The sequence below is a fragment of the Hyaena hyaena genome, unplaced genomic scaffold, assembly GCF_003009895.1.
Source record: "Hyaena hyaena isolate Hyena2069 unplaced genomic scaffold, ASM300989v1 scaffold_368, whole genome shotgun sequence".
In the NCBI taxonomy this organism is placed as follows: Eukaryota; Metazoa; Chordata; class Mammalia; order Carnivora; family Hyaenidae; genus Hyaena; species Hyaena hyaena.
Window position 1 is genome coordinate 979,425 of NW_024080989.1, and position 12,108 is coordinate 991,532.

Genomic DNA, 12,108 nt, shown 5'->3' on the forward strand with positions numbered 1-12,108 from the left:
TGAAACTAAAGGAAGGAAGAAAAAAAAAAAGAAAATGAGGGGAGAACGAGTAACCTAGTAAGGTTGGAGTCCTTATGCTGTTGACCGTCTCTCTGCCTTCCACTTCCAGTCTCTACTCAAAATGTTCACAAGGGACATTACTTCCGCTGTCAATTGGCCTCCCCTACCCCCCAAATCTAAGGCTAGAGAGAGGCAGGAGGGATGGTCTCTGGGGCCGTAGAAGGCACACTCTGTGTGCCTCCAGCCACAGGAATCTTACTCAAGCACAGAACAGACTGCCTCAGGGATGGGACAGGGTCAGAATTAGAAGAGGTATTTTTCTGACCTTCACTAGACTCTTCCTCTTCCTCCTCATATTCTTCCTCTTCCTCTTCCTCCTCTTCTTCCTCCTCTTCCTCCTCTTCATTCCCAGGCTCGTAGCTCTTTGAGGCCTCCAGCTCCTCTTCACTCTTTCCTTTCAGAAGGGCATGGATCCTCACAGCCTCCTTCCAAGGAACACCACCCAGGTCTGAGGTGGGCAGAGGCTCCTCTTCCTCCTCCTCCTCTTCCTCCATCTCGGACTCAGAACTGCTGTGAGGAAAACAACCACACAACCAAAATGAGGGAATGACAAAAACTGAGAAGATGACGCTCAGAAGCCACAACCCAGAGGCAAAATGTCCCAGCAAAGCAACTGGGCAGGAAAGGAGAGAGGACATGCATGGAGGGGTGTGGTGTGCTATCCTGCTCAGGTAAGACTCACAAGGGGAAGGAGAGAGAGGGCCAGAGGAAATATACACGTATGAGTAACCCCCACATAAACCCACATGAGCCTACAGCCAACATCTGGCGGGGGGCACCCTCTGTTCAGTGAACTGCCACTCCACCGAGTCCAGTTTCAGAGGCCCTCAGAGACAGTAGGAGGCACAGACTCATTCTGATATGAACTCATGACCCTGGGAAGCAAGAACGGAGAGAAAGTCCCCTTTCATCGTGATCTACTGTTTGGTTTGAGGAACTCAACAATACTTGACTCAGGTGGGTTGGCAGGCTCTCATGGGAAACACGGTGAGAAAGAAAAGCTGCCTCCAAGAGGCCTGAACTGAAGTCTTAGTCACAGACAGGCTGTCAACCAAGGAGCATGTGCTGGAGGAAAGGCAGCACAGCCAACTCCACAGTGTTCTTTAGTCCCCATGACGTGCCACACCCAGAACCGGATACCATGGGGAATACACACCATGGTCACAAAGGTGCTGTTTACCACAAGGTTATAGTACAGGGACTATGGGGAGAGGGTGGAAACAAATATCCTGATCACTGGGGTCATCGCCCTGGACAACTAACCACATTTTCCACCACCATTTCCTTTACTTACGGTACATGGCCTAGCTCAGCTTGAAACAGGAAGCAGCACTACATGCGAGAAGACCCTGCCCATGACCTGTGCAAGCCAAAATCATGAATCTCCACCCTCGAGGCCACCACCCGGGACATTTCTACCTGCCTCTCCTGCCTGCAGAGTGAAGCAGTCAATAGGAGGTATACAAATAAAAGTCAGTGCTCTATAATACAGCTGTAAGGCAGGAGAAAACCCTCAAACACCATTACACAAATGAAGTTTCTCAGACCCGTTTCATGGTCTGATAATTCCCAAAAATTCTTTTACAGGAGAGGCTTTGCCCTCAGTGAGAAATGCGTAGTTGAATGCGCGGGAGGAAATTTGGCTTTTATAATCAAGCATGGTCCAGCCTCTGGCATGAGAGAACCTCAAACTCCAGAAGCATCAGGCATGGGATGGATGTCCAGTCCAATATTCCTGTGATGGTGTGTGTGTGGGGGGTGCTCCCTCCCCACCCAGAGTGGGGCTGTGCATTTGGAGAGGGAATCAGTGAATATAGTGTGATAAGGTCAATGACACCTCACTACCAGTGCTATTAGTAGCACCTGTGCAGTAAAGAATTTAACCTTGCTCAAAGAGAGGTCTGGCCTTTGTCCTGGCTTCTGGGACATAAACTCTAAACCACTGGAAGGTCTTGCCTGATGGGAATGTGTTTATTTACATAGGATCCGTGGGTCATGGTAAGTAGTCTAATAATGTGATTTAGGGTGAGGGCTGACCACATCAGAAAGACCGACAATTTAGGCTGGTGGCATTGAGTTATGCAGTATTAGTTGGCCTGGAGACTGAGATCAATCACACTACGTGGATAATCCGTTAACCTGTCCATCAGTGCCTAGGTAATAGAGCCCTATAAAACCCCCGAACACCAAGGCTTGGGTGAGTAACACTATATGGATTAATACCAAGAAAGTAACACTGTCCTGACTCCATAGGGAGAGGACAATGTCCACATCTGTACGTTCTCAGACTCTGCCGTGTGCACTCCCTCACTTGGCTGATTTTAAGAAGTATCTTTCCTTGTAATTAAACCATAACCACGAATATATGCCTTTTAGTGAGTTCTGTATCTTTCTAACAAATTAACTGAGCTTGAGGGAGGTTTTGGGAACTCCCAGACTTCAGTTGGGTCAGAAGTGAGGGCAGCCCTAGAGGCTGTACGCCTGCCTACCTCTCAGGTCTATGTTACACTGGCTCTACTGCTTACCAGCTGTATGGCCTTGAGCTGATTATTTATGCTGAGTCTCAGTGTCCTCATCAGTAAAGGAGGCAATGTTAACACATACCTTGTGGAAACGTTGTGAAGATTAGTGGTTTTACTGATTTTCATGTTTGTGTTATACTCTGGGACTCTAGCTATTCACTTCTTTGTCTACTCATTTACATATTCATTCATTCATTCATTCAATGAACATTCTTGAGTACCTATTAAAACTTAACCAATGGATACAAAAATAAAAAGAGCCAGATCCTTACTGTAAGCAGCTCACATTGGTGAATACTTCATTCATTCATCCATCCATCCATCCATCCATCCATCCATCCATCCATCTACCCAGCCATTAAAATTTACTTAGTGTCTTTTACTTATAATGCACTTCCTCAACATTGCATAGAATATAAAGAATAAGATCCTTACTCTCAAGGGGAAGTAAGATGCAAACACAGCATGATAAAATAAGGTAGGAAATAACTGTAGTGGAATGGGGGGGTTGAGAGGAGGCAGTTTAAGGTGAGGTAACATAAGAATTTGGACCATGGAAAACCGGCATCTGGATTTTGACTGTTTTTCAGTATTTATGTAGGTATTATTTTTGCCTTACTTTTGTATTTTCATGTTTATTATTTAACAACATATAACGATGTATATCACTTAACATCTTTCAAACATGAAGCAAGGATAAGAATTCCTCCTACGCTCATCTTAAATCTTAGGTAAATTTATTCAGATTTCAGGTAGGCAGAAGGCAAGCCAGCTTGCCCTTCCTTCCCAGTCACGAGGTGACTCCAGCAGTCGGCAGGTGCAGTGGGACTACACTGCCATTTTCTGAGAGAGGGGCCTTTGGCACAGCCCAGTGGTGCTGTGCGTAAGTCAGCAATTAATACTCTATGATGAGGGCAATGGGACTCACAGCCATGAGTGTTATCCTGGCTAGTTTTATGACAACTCAAGGACCATGGGAGAATAGCAAGTGAGGCATGGAGCATAAAAAATAGGGTGAAAAGGTCATCCCTGCCTTTCTTCATAAGCTATTAGCTCTCAGTCTATTTCTGAAAGGCCTTGTTACATTGTTTCTGGAAATCTGAGAAGGCAAACCAGCCTCCCTCCCTCTGTGAAGGAGACAGGTGGACAGGCATTGCCAACTCTTCCTTTCTAGGCCATCACATCCATGGGACCTTGGGGCAGTCCCCTGAATCTTACCAGGCTCCTTGTGTCATGCAAGATTCACAGTCTAAATTCACTACCTCAAGACTCACTTTACATTTTTTGGCTGTTCCCAGTGCCTGAATTTCTGGGTCTGGCCTTTGAAGAGGCTGAGGGAAGGGTACAGAGAAGGAATCTATAGTGAGGCAGACACTCTCACCCCTACTTGGACATCAGCCTAGATACATTTTAAGTGGGAAGATCACTACACCCGAACAAAATACAACACGGGGAACAATTTTTCTGTCCTTTTGGGAAGAGAGGGTGACCTCTCAATTTATAGCCTCCTAGGAGGCGGAAGATCAGCATTTGTAACAATCTATTGTTCTGTGTGACTGTTTGACGCAGGTCCGCCTCCCCTGGACTACACTCTGAGGGCAGAGGCCCGGTCTGCTTGGCTCACTGTAGTGCCGCTCACAGTGCCCAGCACAGCCAAGAAAGGCAAGGAAGGATGTACAAGGGAGCACAACCAGGGAAAGCCAGGGTGGGCTGCTACCTAAATTCACAGGCGTCAGAATACCTCTGATGCCCCCTGGTGAAGTAGGAGCAGAACCTTTCAGCTAGAATGACATCTTGCAAAAATCCTCCCTGCTACAATTTATATCTGATCACTGATCTCAAAGCAGTCTCCCTGAGCTTCCTCTCAGGTGTCATCTTCTCATTGAGGTTACGGTGGGGCCTGGTAGGAAAAAGCAAGACCAGCAGGCACATGAACTAGATTCTAAAAAAAACCAAGAATTGCTCCAGACTTATGTGAGCTGAGCAGAGGATCTGCTATGCCAGGAGGAGAAAGGCCAATGGTGATCATCACAGTGGTGATGGCGAACACTTACTGAGCCCTGATGAAGTGCCACGCAACACAAGGCACTTCACATGAATTAGGCCACTCAATTAAACAGTAACTCTAGAACCCCAGGACATATTAATATCCCCATTTTTTACAAATGAGGCCACTGATGCTTAAAGAGATTGGATCACTAGTGTGAGAGGTCAGGATTCCCACCAGTGTCCACACCTGTCACACTGTGCCCTCCCGGATTGTTCACCAAGAACCCAAGAATTCTTCAGCCACTAGCAGCTGTTGGGGGGGAGGGGGGGGAACCCAGGAGCAAGATCATGACCAGTCTCCTGGCTGTCTGGGTCTAACTTCAGAAAGTGGATATTGGAAATCTGGGCAGGCCCTACTGTAAATGAAGCAGGCTGCTGTGTGAAACAGCATGTGAAGTTCTCACATGGTTTAAGGGAAAGTAGGGAATCATGGCTTTCATTTTAAAATGAATCTACTCATAATCAGAGAGTCCACTCCTAGATCCCACCCTCTCTGACAACTGTATAAACATTATACTGCTAAGCAGACTGCTGGAGAAGATGTATATTGTCCAGCAATCATTACACAATGGACATTTAATCCATGCTAAAAGTAGCATCCTGCTCAGCAATGGCTCATATTACTGCCTCTGCTGAAGAAGGGGTGAGGAGAGAGGGGAATGGTCAGGGATTTCCACTTACGCTGGTAAGCCTTGAAGGAGGGGCTTTTCCTTATTGTGTTACTCTGATCGAGGGCAAAGCCCCTTTTTGTTGTTGTTGTTTTTTAACATTTATTTTTGAGAGACAGAGAAGGACAGAGTGTGAGGGAGGGAGGGGCAGAGAGGGACAGAGTGTGAGGGAGGGAGGGGCAGAGAGAGAGAGAGACACAGAATCCGAAGCAGGCTCCAGGCTCTGAGCTGTCAGCAAAGTCTGATGTGGGGCTGGGACTCAAGGGCTGTGAGATCATGACCTGAGTTGAAGCCAGATGCTTAGCCAACGGAGCAACCCAGGTGCCCCAGGGCAAAGCCCTTTTGGGCTGGCCTGTCATTGACTTTTGGGGAGTCCTCTGTAACCTGGCTGTCCCAACTGGAAAGGGTACCTGTTTGCTCTAGCGTTCACTGATTTGTTCTTTAGAGCCAGCAATGTATAAACACTAGAGGACTTCAGCAGATGAGCACTGCACAAGCCATCTTCATTGCCTGGGGCAACGTTTTCTAGCTAGGCAAGCAGGGAAAAAAACCCTGGTTTTTTTCATAATGCCAGTTTTCTTTCATCTTCAGGCACCTGTTTTCTTCCAGAGAAAGTGAAAGTACTATTTCCAGGGTCTCCTTTGGAAGATGCCCCCCTCCCCCACTCCAAGAAAGGATCACGGAGCTAATTAGGTCTGGGCCAATAGTCTCTGCTTGTGCAAACTAAATCACGAAGCAGGCAAGACTCACCTAGGGGGTTTGTTAACAACAGACATTCCTGGTCTCCATCCCCAAGCCCACTGAATCAGCTACTCCAGGGGAGGGTCCAGGAATTACGTTTTTATCACTGTCCCAGGTGGCACTTTTCATCAGGGAAATCTGGGAAATTTAGAGTATCGATTCTCAAAGCGTGGCTTCTAGACCACAGCATCACCTGGGGAACTTTTTAGAAATGCACATCTTGGGTTCTACCCCAGATGACTGAATGAAACACAGCCCAGCAATCTTCAGTTTAGCAAGCCCTCTGGGTGATTCTGATGTAGACAAAGTTTGATCAGCACCGCTCTAGGGCAAGGTGATTCCAAGCCAAACCCAACTCTGGCAGTTAAACCAGCCCTGTATGGAACCCAAGACAAGAATCACTGGCCCTGCCCCTCCTCGTGAGGGGTACCTGTATTGTGCTTAGAGCTAGAAGGCACTACGGTGGTAACAGTAAGGGTAGCAGTGATTTAGTGCTTCCTGGGCACCAGGCACTGTCAGTTGCTTTATCTGATTTCATTCTCATAACAGACCAATGAGTTTCTTGCAGTGTTTTTTGCAGATGAGGAAACCGAGGCACAGAGAAGCCAAGAAATTTGGCCATAACCACTACGTGGTAGAACAAGGATTCAAGTACAGGTTTGTTTGACTCCGAAGTCATGCTCTGAATTATGATACTGCGATGCTCCCTCAAGCAGATGATGAAGTTAAAGAGTTCTTTAAACTTGTCAAAAGTGAGTTCCTGGGTTGGACCAGTTAATTTCTTAAAACAGTCATTCCTCATCTTCAAGTCTAACATATCATCAAGGAAGGTCTGAGGGCTGAGGATGCACCTAACTCTACTTGGTGCTGTAGGGAAGACGGAGAAAACACACGACACACTGCCTGCATTTGACAGCTACCCTGGGGAAAATAAATCTGTGGCTCCTTCCTCTGGGCACTTTGGTTTAAGAGACCATTTTTTCATTCTGCACAGAGCTAATGCCACTTGTTTCTGTCGAGTTTAAGAAACAGGCACCATTTGGGGCACTTAGCTGGCTCAGTTGGAAGAGCATGTGACTCTTGGTCTTGAGCCCCATGTTATGTGTAGAGATCACTTAATAAATAAATAAACTAAAAAAAAAAAAAGATGCAGGCACCATTTAAGGCAGACTGATTTCATATACTTCTCTCCTGCCCTTCCTATCCACCCTGCTACATGTGCCACAGTGTAGCCTTCCTGAAATGTCTTTGCTACATGCTGCTGCCTCCTTACCTGTTAGTTTACAAATCACAGTGGAGGAAAAATGACAATGGCAGAAAAGCTGGCTGACCACACCCACCCTGAGGCTAAGCTATGAGCTCTTGCAGAGACTGGGCTCTCCTCATCTGCACAGAGCAGAGATGCATGCTCTGCCAGTGTTCTGGGTAGAGATGTAGTTGTGGGACAACAGTGTGCATGTGGTGATGGCTTCTGAAATGCCGGTACCCGGGAGAGGCTGACCGACAATGCACAGAAATACTATCCGGAAGCCAGCCCAAGAAGCAGTTCATCCTAAGTGTGTCTGAGGTAGTGGAATGCAGCTGCAAGTAGCTCTGCCCAGCAAACACCCTTGGAAGAACATTCTTGGAACTTAAAAAAAAAAAAAGCACTGCTTTTTTATCTGCATGCATTCCCTTACGGCAACAAAGAGGCAACCTGCAGGTGCCTCAATGATAAGGCAAAGCCTCTACCAGTCTGGGAGACAGCGTAAGAGCTCCCACCCCAGAAGCCCTGTGGGACAGTCTGACCCATAGCGGTTTTCCTCCATCTTTTTTTTTTTTTTTAATGTTTTATTTATTTCTAGGAGAGAGAGAGAGACAGCGTGAGCAGGGGAGGGTCAGAGAGAGAGGGAGTCACAGACTGAAACAGGCTCCAGGCTCTGAGCTGGCAGTCAGCACAGAGCCCGACGCGGGGCTCGAACACACGAACCGCGAGATCATGACCTAAGCGACAGTCGGACGCTTAACCGACTAAGCCACCCAGGCGCCCCACTCCATCTTTTATCTTATTCCCTTTCGGTGTCCTTGATAATCTTCATGGAGCACTCCGAGTCCTGGAGTGACCCTGGTAGACCTGGGCCATACAGAAAATGAGGCCTTGGGGTAAAGACAGCAGACTCAGGGAGTTCTGTGGGGGCTGGAGGGCACATGTCCTCCTCAGGCATCTCTCAGTTATACTTAATTAAAACATCGTGATGGCCGAGCACAAAACCACTGGCCCCTGGTACGCAAGTTTTCTGCTCTTTTTTTTTTTTTTTTTTTAATTTTTAAATGTTTGTTTATTTTTGAGAGAGAGAGAGAGACAGAGTGCAATGGGGGAGGGACAGAGAGAGAGGGAAACAAAGACTCTGAAGCGGGCTCCAGGCTCTTGAGCAGTCAGCACAGAGCCCAACGCCGGGATGGAACTCTCGGACCACGAGATCATGACCTGAGTCTAAGTCAGACACTTAACTGACTCAGCCACCCAGGCGTCCATCAGCTCTTCTCTTTATACAGAGGAGAGAGGAGGAAGTCTGGAGAGGTGAGGTGGCTTCCCCAAGACTGCAGAGCAAACTGGTGTCCACAGAAGCCCTTAATTCCAACCCTGAAGCTCCGTCTACCGAACTGCCTGCCCCCCCACAGCACACTGCTTATGGTCTCCGTTGTTCCTGTGTGGAAGTCCTTCCTCTCCAGCAAATTTGCAAACAACACCTGAGGGCAGGACCTGGGACTGTTTGTTTTTTTTTTCCTCTTACCTTTTCAATGAAAGACAAAGTGTTAAGGCCACGGTAGGTATTCAAGAAATACTGAATCTCTGAATTAAGTCTGATGGGTTGTGATTCTTACTGGCTAACAAGATGAAGAGAGAGGGGGGGGCGCCTGGGTGGCTCAGTCGGTTAAGCGTCCGACTTCGGCTCAGGTCATGATCTCACGGTTCGTGGGTTCGAGCCCCGCGTCGGGCTCTGTGCTGACAGCCAGCTCAGAGCCTGGAGCCTGTTTCAGATTCTGTGTCTCCCTCTCTCTCTGACCCTCCCCTGCTCACGCTGTCTCTCTCTCTCTCTGTCTCTCAGAAATAAATAAATTAAAAAAAAAAAAAAAGATGAAGAGAGAGGGAACTGCATAGGAAGGGGAAGTCAGCAGGCAGTAGGGAGAACAGGAAGAGTCTTAGACTTGGATCCAGGAAACCCGAGTTTGAATCTTAGACAATCTTTGATCCAAGAATTAGTCACCATGTGTTTCCTTAACCACAGAATGATAAGATATACGTTCTCGTCTACTTTGGGGGATTCCTGCAAGGATGACCAAGTGAGCTGATGGATGCAGAAGTCCTTTGTACATGCTCAGCACTGTGCAAAGTGGTAATAAAGGCAACCACCATCGACATGCACTTACCTGCGCCGCATACGGTTTTAAACACTTTACACTATTTAATCCTCACACCAATTCTGCGAGGGAAGTACTCGTACTGCCCTCATTTCACAGATGAGGAAACAGGCTGAGGGAGGCTGCACATCTTGCCTAGTGTCACACAGCTGCTGGTGGCACAGATCCTCAGCTCAGATCCCATGCTGAGGGCATAGTGCTGCCTCCCCCCCACCCCCCAGCAGGACAGGATAGTCATCTGGGGAAGAGGCTGTTAGGGCAAGCCACGGGCATGCTGCACACACAAGAAAGCGGGGCTGGAGCTCCCGGGCACAGGCTGACCTGCTGGCCACGTCCTCCTCTGCGCCTTTGTCCAGCACACTGCTCAGGTTGTGCTCAGCCTGGGTCTCCTCCGGCACCTCCTCCAGCTCCTCGGCCTGCTTCACAGACAGGCGGTAGTTCTCCAGCTCAATCCTTTCTGGAGTCCCCCTGAGTCTCTTAGCAATGCTAGGCTCTTCCAGCCCATTCACACTTGAACCTGCAAAATAAGTGAAGTAGCAAAGTTCTAGGACGAGTGATGGGAAATGAACATGGGCGGCGGGGGATGGAGAAAGCGCAGGGAGGGAGGAGGCGCCGACAGAAGGACATCTGAGCCATCAAGGGGGCCCCCACTGATTTCAGTGAAAGGAGGAACAGGGCCTCCACGAAGCCCAGGGAGCCAGACAAGGGACGGCCTGCAAGTCAGTAAGGTCACAGAGGCCAGGAAAGGACTGGGCTGAAAGTGGCAGCCCTTCCCTGAGCAGAAACAAAAGTCAGCCCCTGAAGCAGGGCATGGGCTCACTCTCGAGACTCTGTCATCCAGCAACCCACGCCCAGTGGAGGAAAGAAGTGGTGTGACTGTCGGGGAGGGGGTAAAGCAAGCGCTTTTCGCTGACCCCGCCCCTCTAAAGCAGCTTTCATGGAGAAGGTAAAGCTTGCCAGCTGCCCCCCACCCTGATTATCCAGGACCCAGTCAAGGCTCATGCCCTGCAACTGGCCGATCTGCGGAGGTGTCCAGGCCAGCTACCTGCAGACCTCTCACACTGTGGAAGTGTCTGCCCCGTCACGACTGGATTCATGGAATACATTTCCTATTTAACAAGAACACATAGGTGATGCTGTGCCCCTTCTGCTGCACACAGTTAGGAGGAATATTGTCACGTTGCCTCATTCTTGGTGATACCAGCTTGACTGCTTGGGTAAGGTGGTGCCCAACCATCTTTCTGCTGTAAAGAGAGGATTTCCCCCTTTGTAATTGATGAGCAATCCATGGGGTGACAATGTAGAAACCATGGGACTATCTCGTTCCACTTTACTTTCATCCAGTGGTTTTCATACTAATCCACTGATGAATGGTGATTGTAAAAATGTTATCCTTCCTTCTCCATGGTCATTCTTTGAAAACAACTTTTCCCATTTCTCTGAGTACCACCATGACTCATGAATTTTGAAAAACTTAGATGTTGTATTTGACTACTATGTCTTCTTAGTCTCCTTTAATCTAGAAGTTTCCCTGTTTCCCTCATTATTATTTGATGTACCTTTTAATCCCAAATTTGGTCAGAAGAAGCCTACCATATATATTCTTTAACATCTTCACTGTAATAGGATATAGTCTCCAAGCTTAGAGTCAGACAAATCCAGGCTAGCCACTGGGCTCCGTCAGTGACCGACTAAAGGATCTCAGGAAAATTATGTACCGACTAAAGGATCTCAGGAAAATTATGTAACTCATTATGTAAATATGAGTTAAGTGATATAACTGCTGCCCAGTAACATTCTTAGCATCAGTTTGTATGTATTTTTGTGCAGGTGTGTTGTATCCATTTGCTCTGGATTATGAACAACAGTTATTTGACAAAGATAGGCAGGGAGTTCTGGGCAGAGGAAACAGCAACAGCTAAGGTACATGCACTGGTAGCCTGGTATTACTAGACCTTCTGGTGGCAGTGCACTTGAAGTGGTAAAGAGAGACTGGGGTAAGAACAGAGCATGCATGGCCTCTGGTGCCATAACACTGGGTTTTGTCAGGCAACATCATACCAACCCAGTGTTGAGTGACAGGTGGCCTATCAGGTAAAGGCCAGAACCTCTGTAATGAAGGATTAAAGGAAAGGGGTGGGAATATTGAATTAGTAATATTCGTGACACGACAAGTGTACAGAAAATCTTCTGGAAGCCTGACACTTTTGTTGTGTACAATGTTCTCAACCTCTCTGTAATATCATTAGAAAGAACTTTATGAATCCAGGTAGTCACAGAATAAAGTCTGAGTGCATCTGCTGAATTATCAGAATCTTCCACCAAATAGCATCTTTCCAATTTACTAGAGAATCTTTACTGAAAAGCAAGAGCTAGGGCACGTTCAGCTATAAATTCAGGTAAATGTCTAACAATGGGGTCAGAACATGAATCCTTGGGCTCACTACGGCCCTGTGCAACACCCACCTGTACTAGTCTTTGTAACCCTAGTTGGGGCACTTTACACATCCCTGGTCCACTCTTCAACACTGAGTTCAGGGCCCAAAGTGTAAGCTATAATGCTGCTTCAGGGCAGCTGGACGATTAGGAAATATGTGGGCTTCAGGTAATAGAAAAAAGAGACAGGGAGCATAGCAGGTGGATGCTGCCTCAGCATCCTTCACACT

The 12,108-nt window shown here is 47.5% G+C and overlaps 1 protein-coding gene across 5 annotated transcripts in view; it reads right to left on the reverse strand.

The window, feature by feature from the left end:
* MICAL3 (microtubule associated monooxygenase, calponin and LIM domain containing 3) overlaps nucleotides 1-12,108 on the reverse strand; it is a 271,709-nt gene that overhangs the window by 45,639 nt on the left and 213,962 nt on the right. For 4 of the 5 annotated variants that reach the window (XM_039249998.1, XM_039249995.1, XM_039249994.1 and 1 more), the window contains 2 exons: nucleotides 9,764-9,959; nucleotides 326-570 (listed from right to left, as the gene is read on the reverse strand). In XM_039249998.1, coding sequence (XP_039105929.1) covers nucleotides 326-570; nucleotides 9,764-9,959 — 441 coding nt within the window. Of the gene's footprint in view, nucleotides 1-325; nucleotides 571-9,763; nucleotides 9,960-12,108 lie in introns of those variants that run through there. The other variant, XM_039249997.1, reaches the window with a different exon arrangement.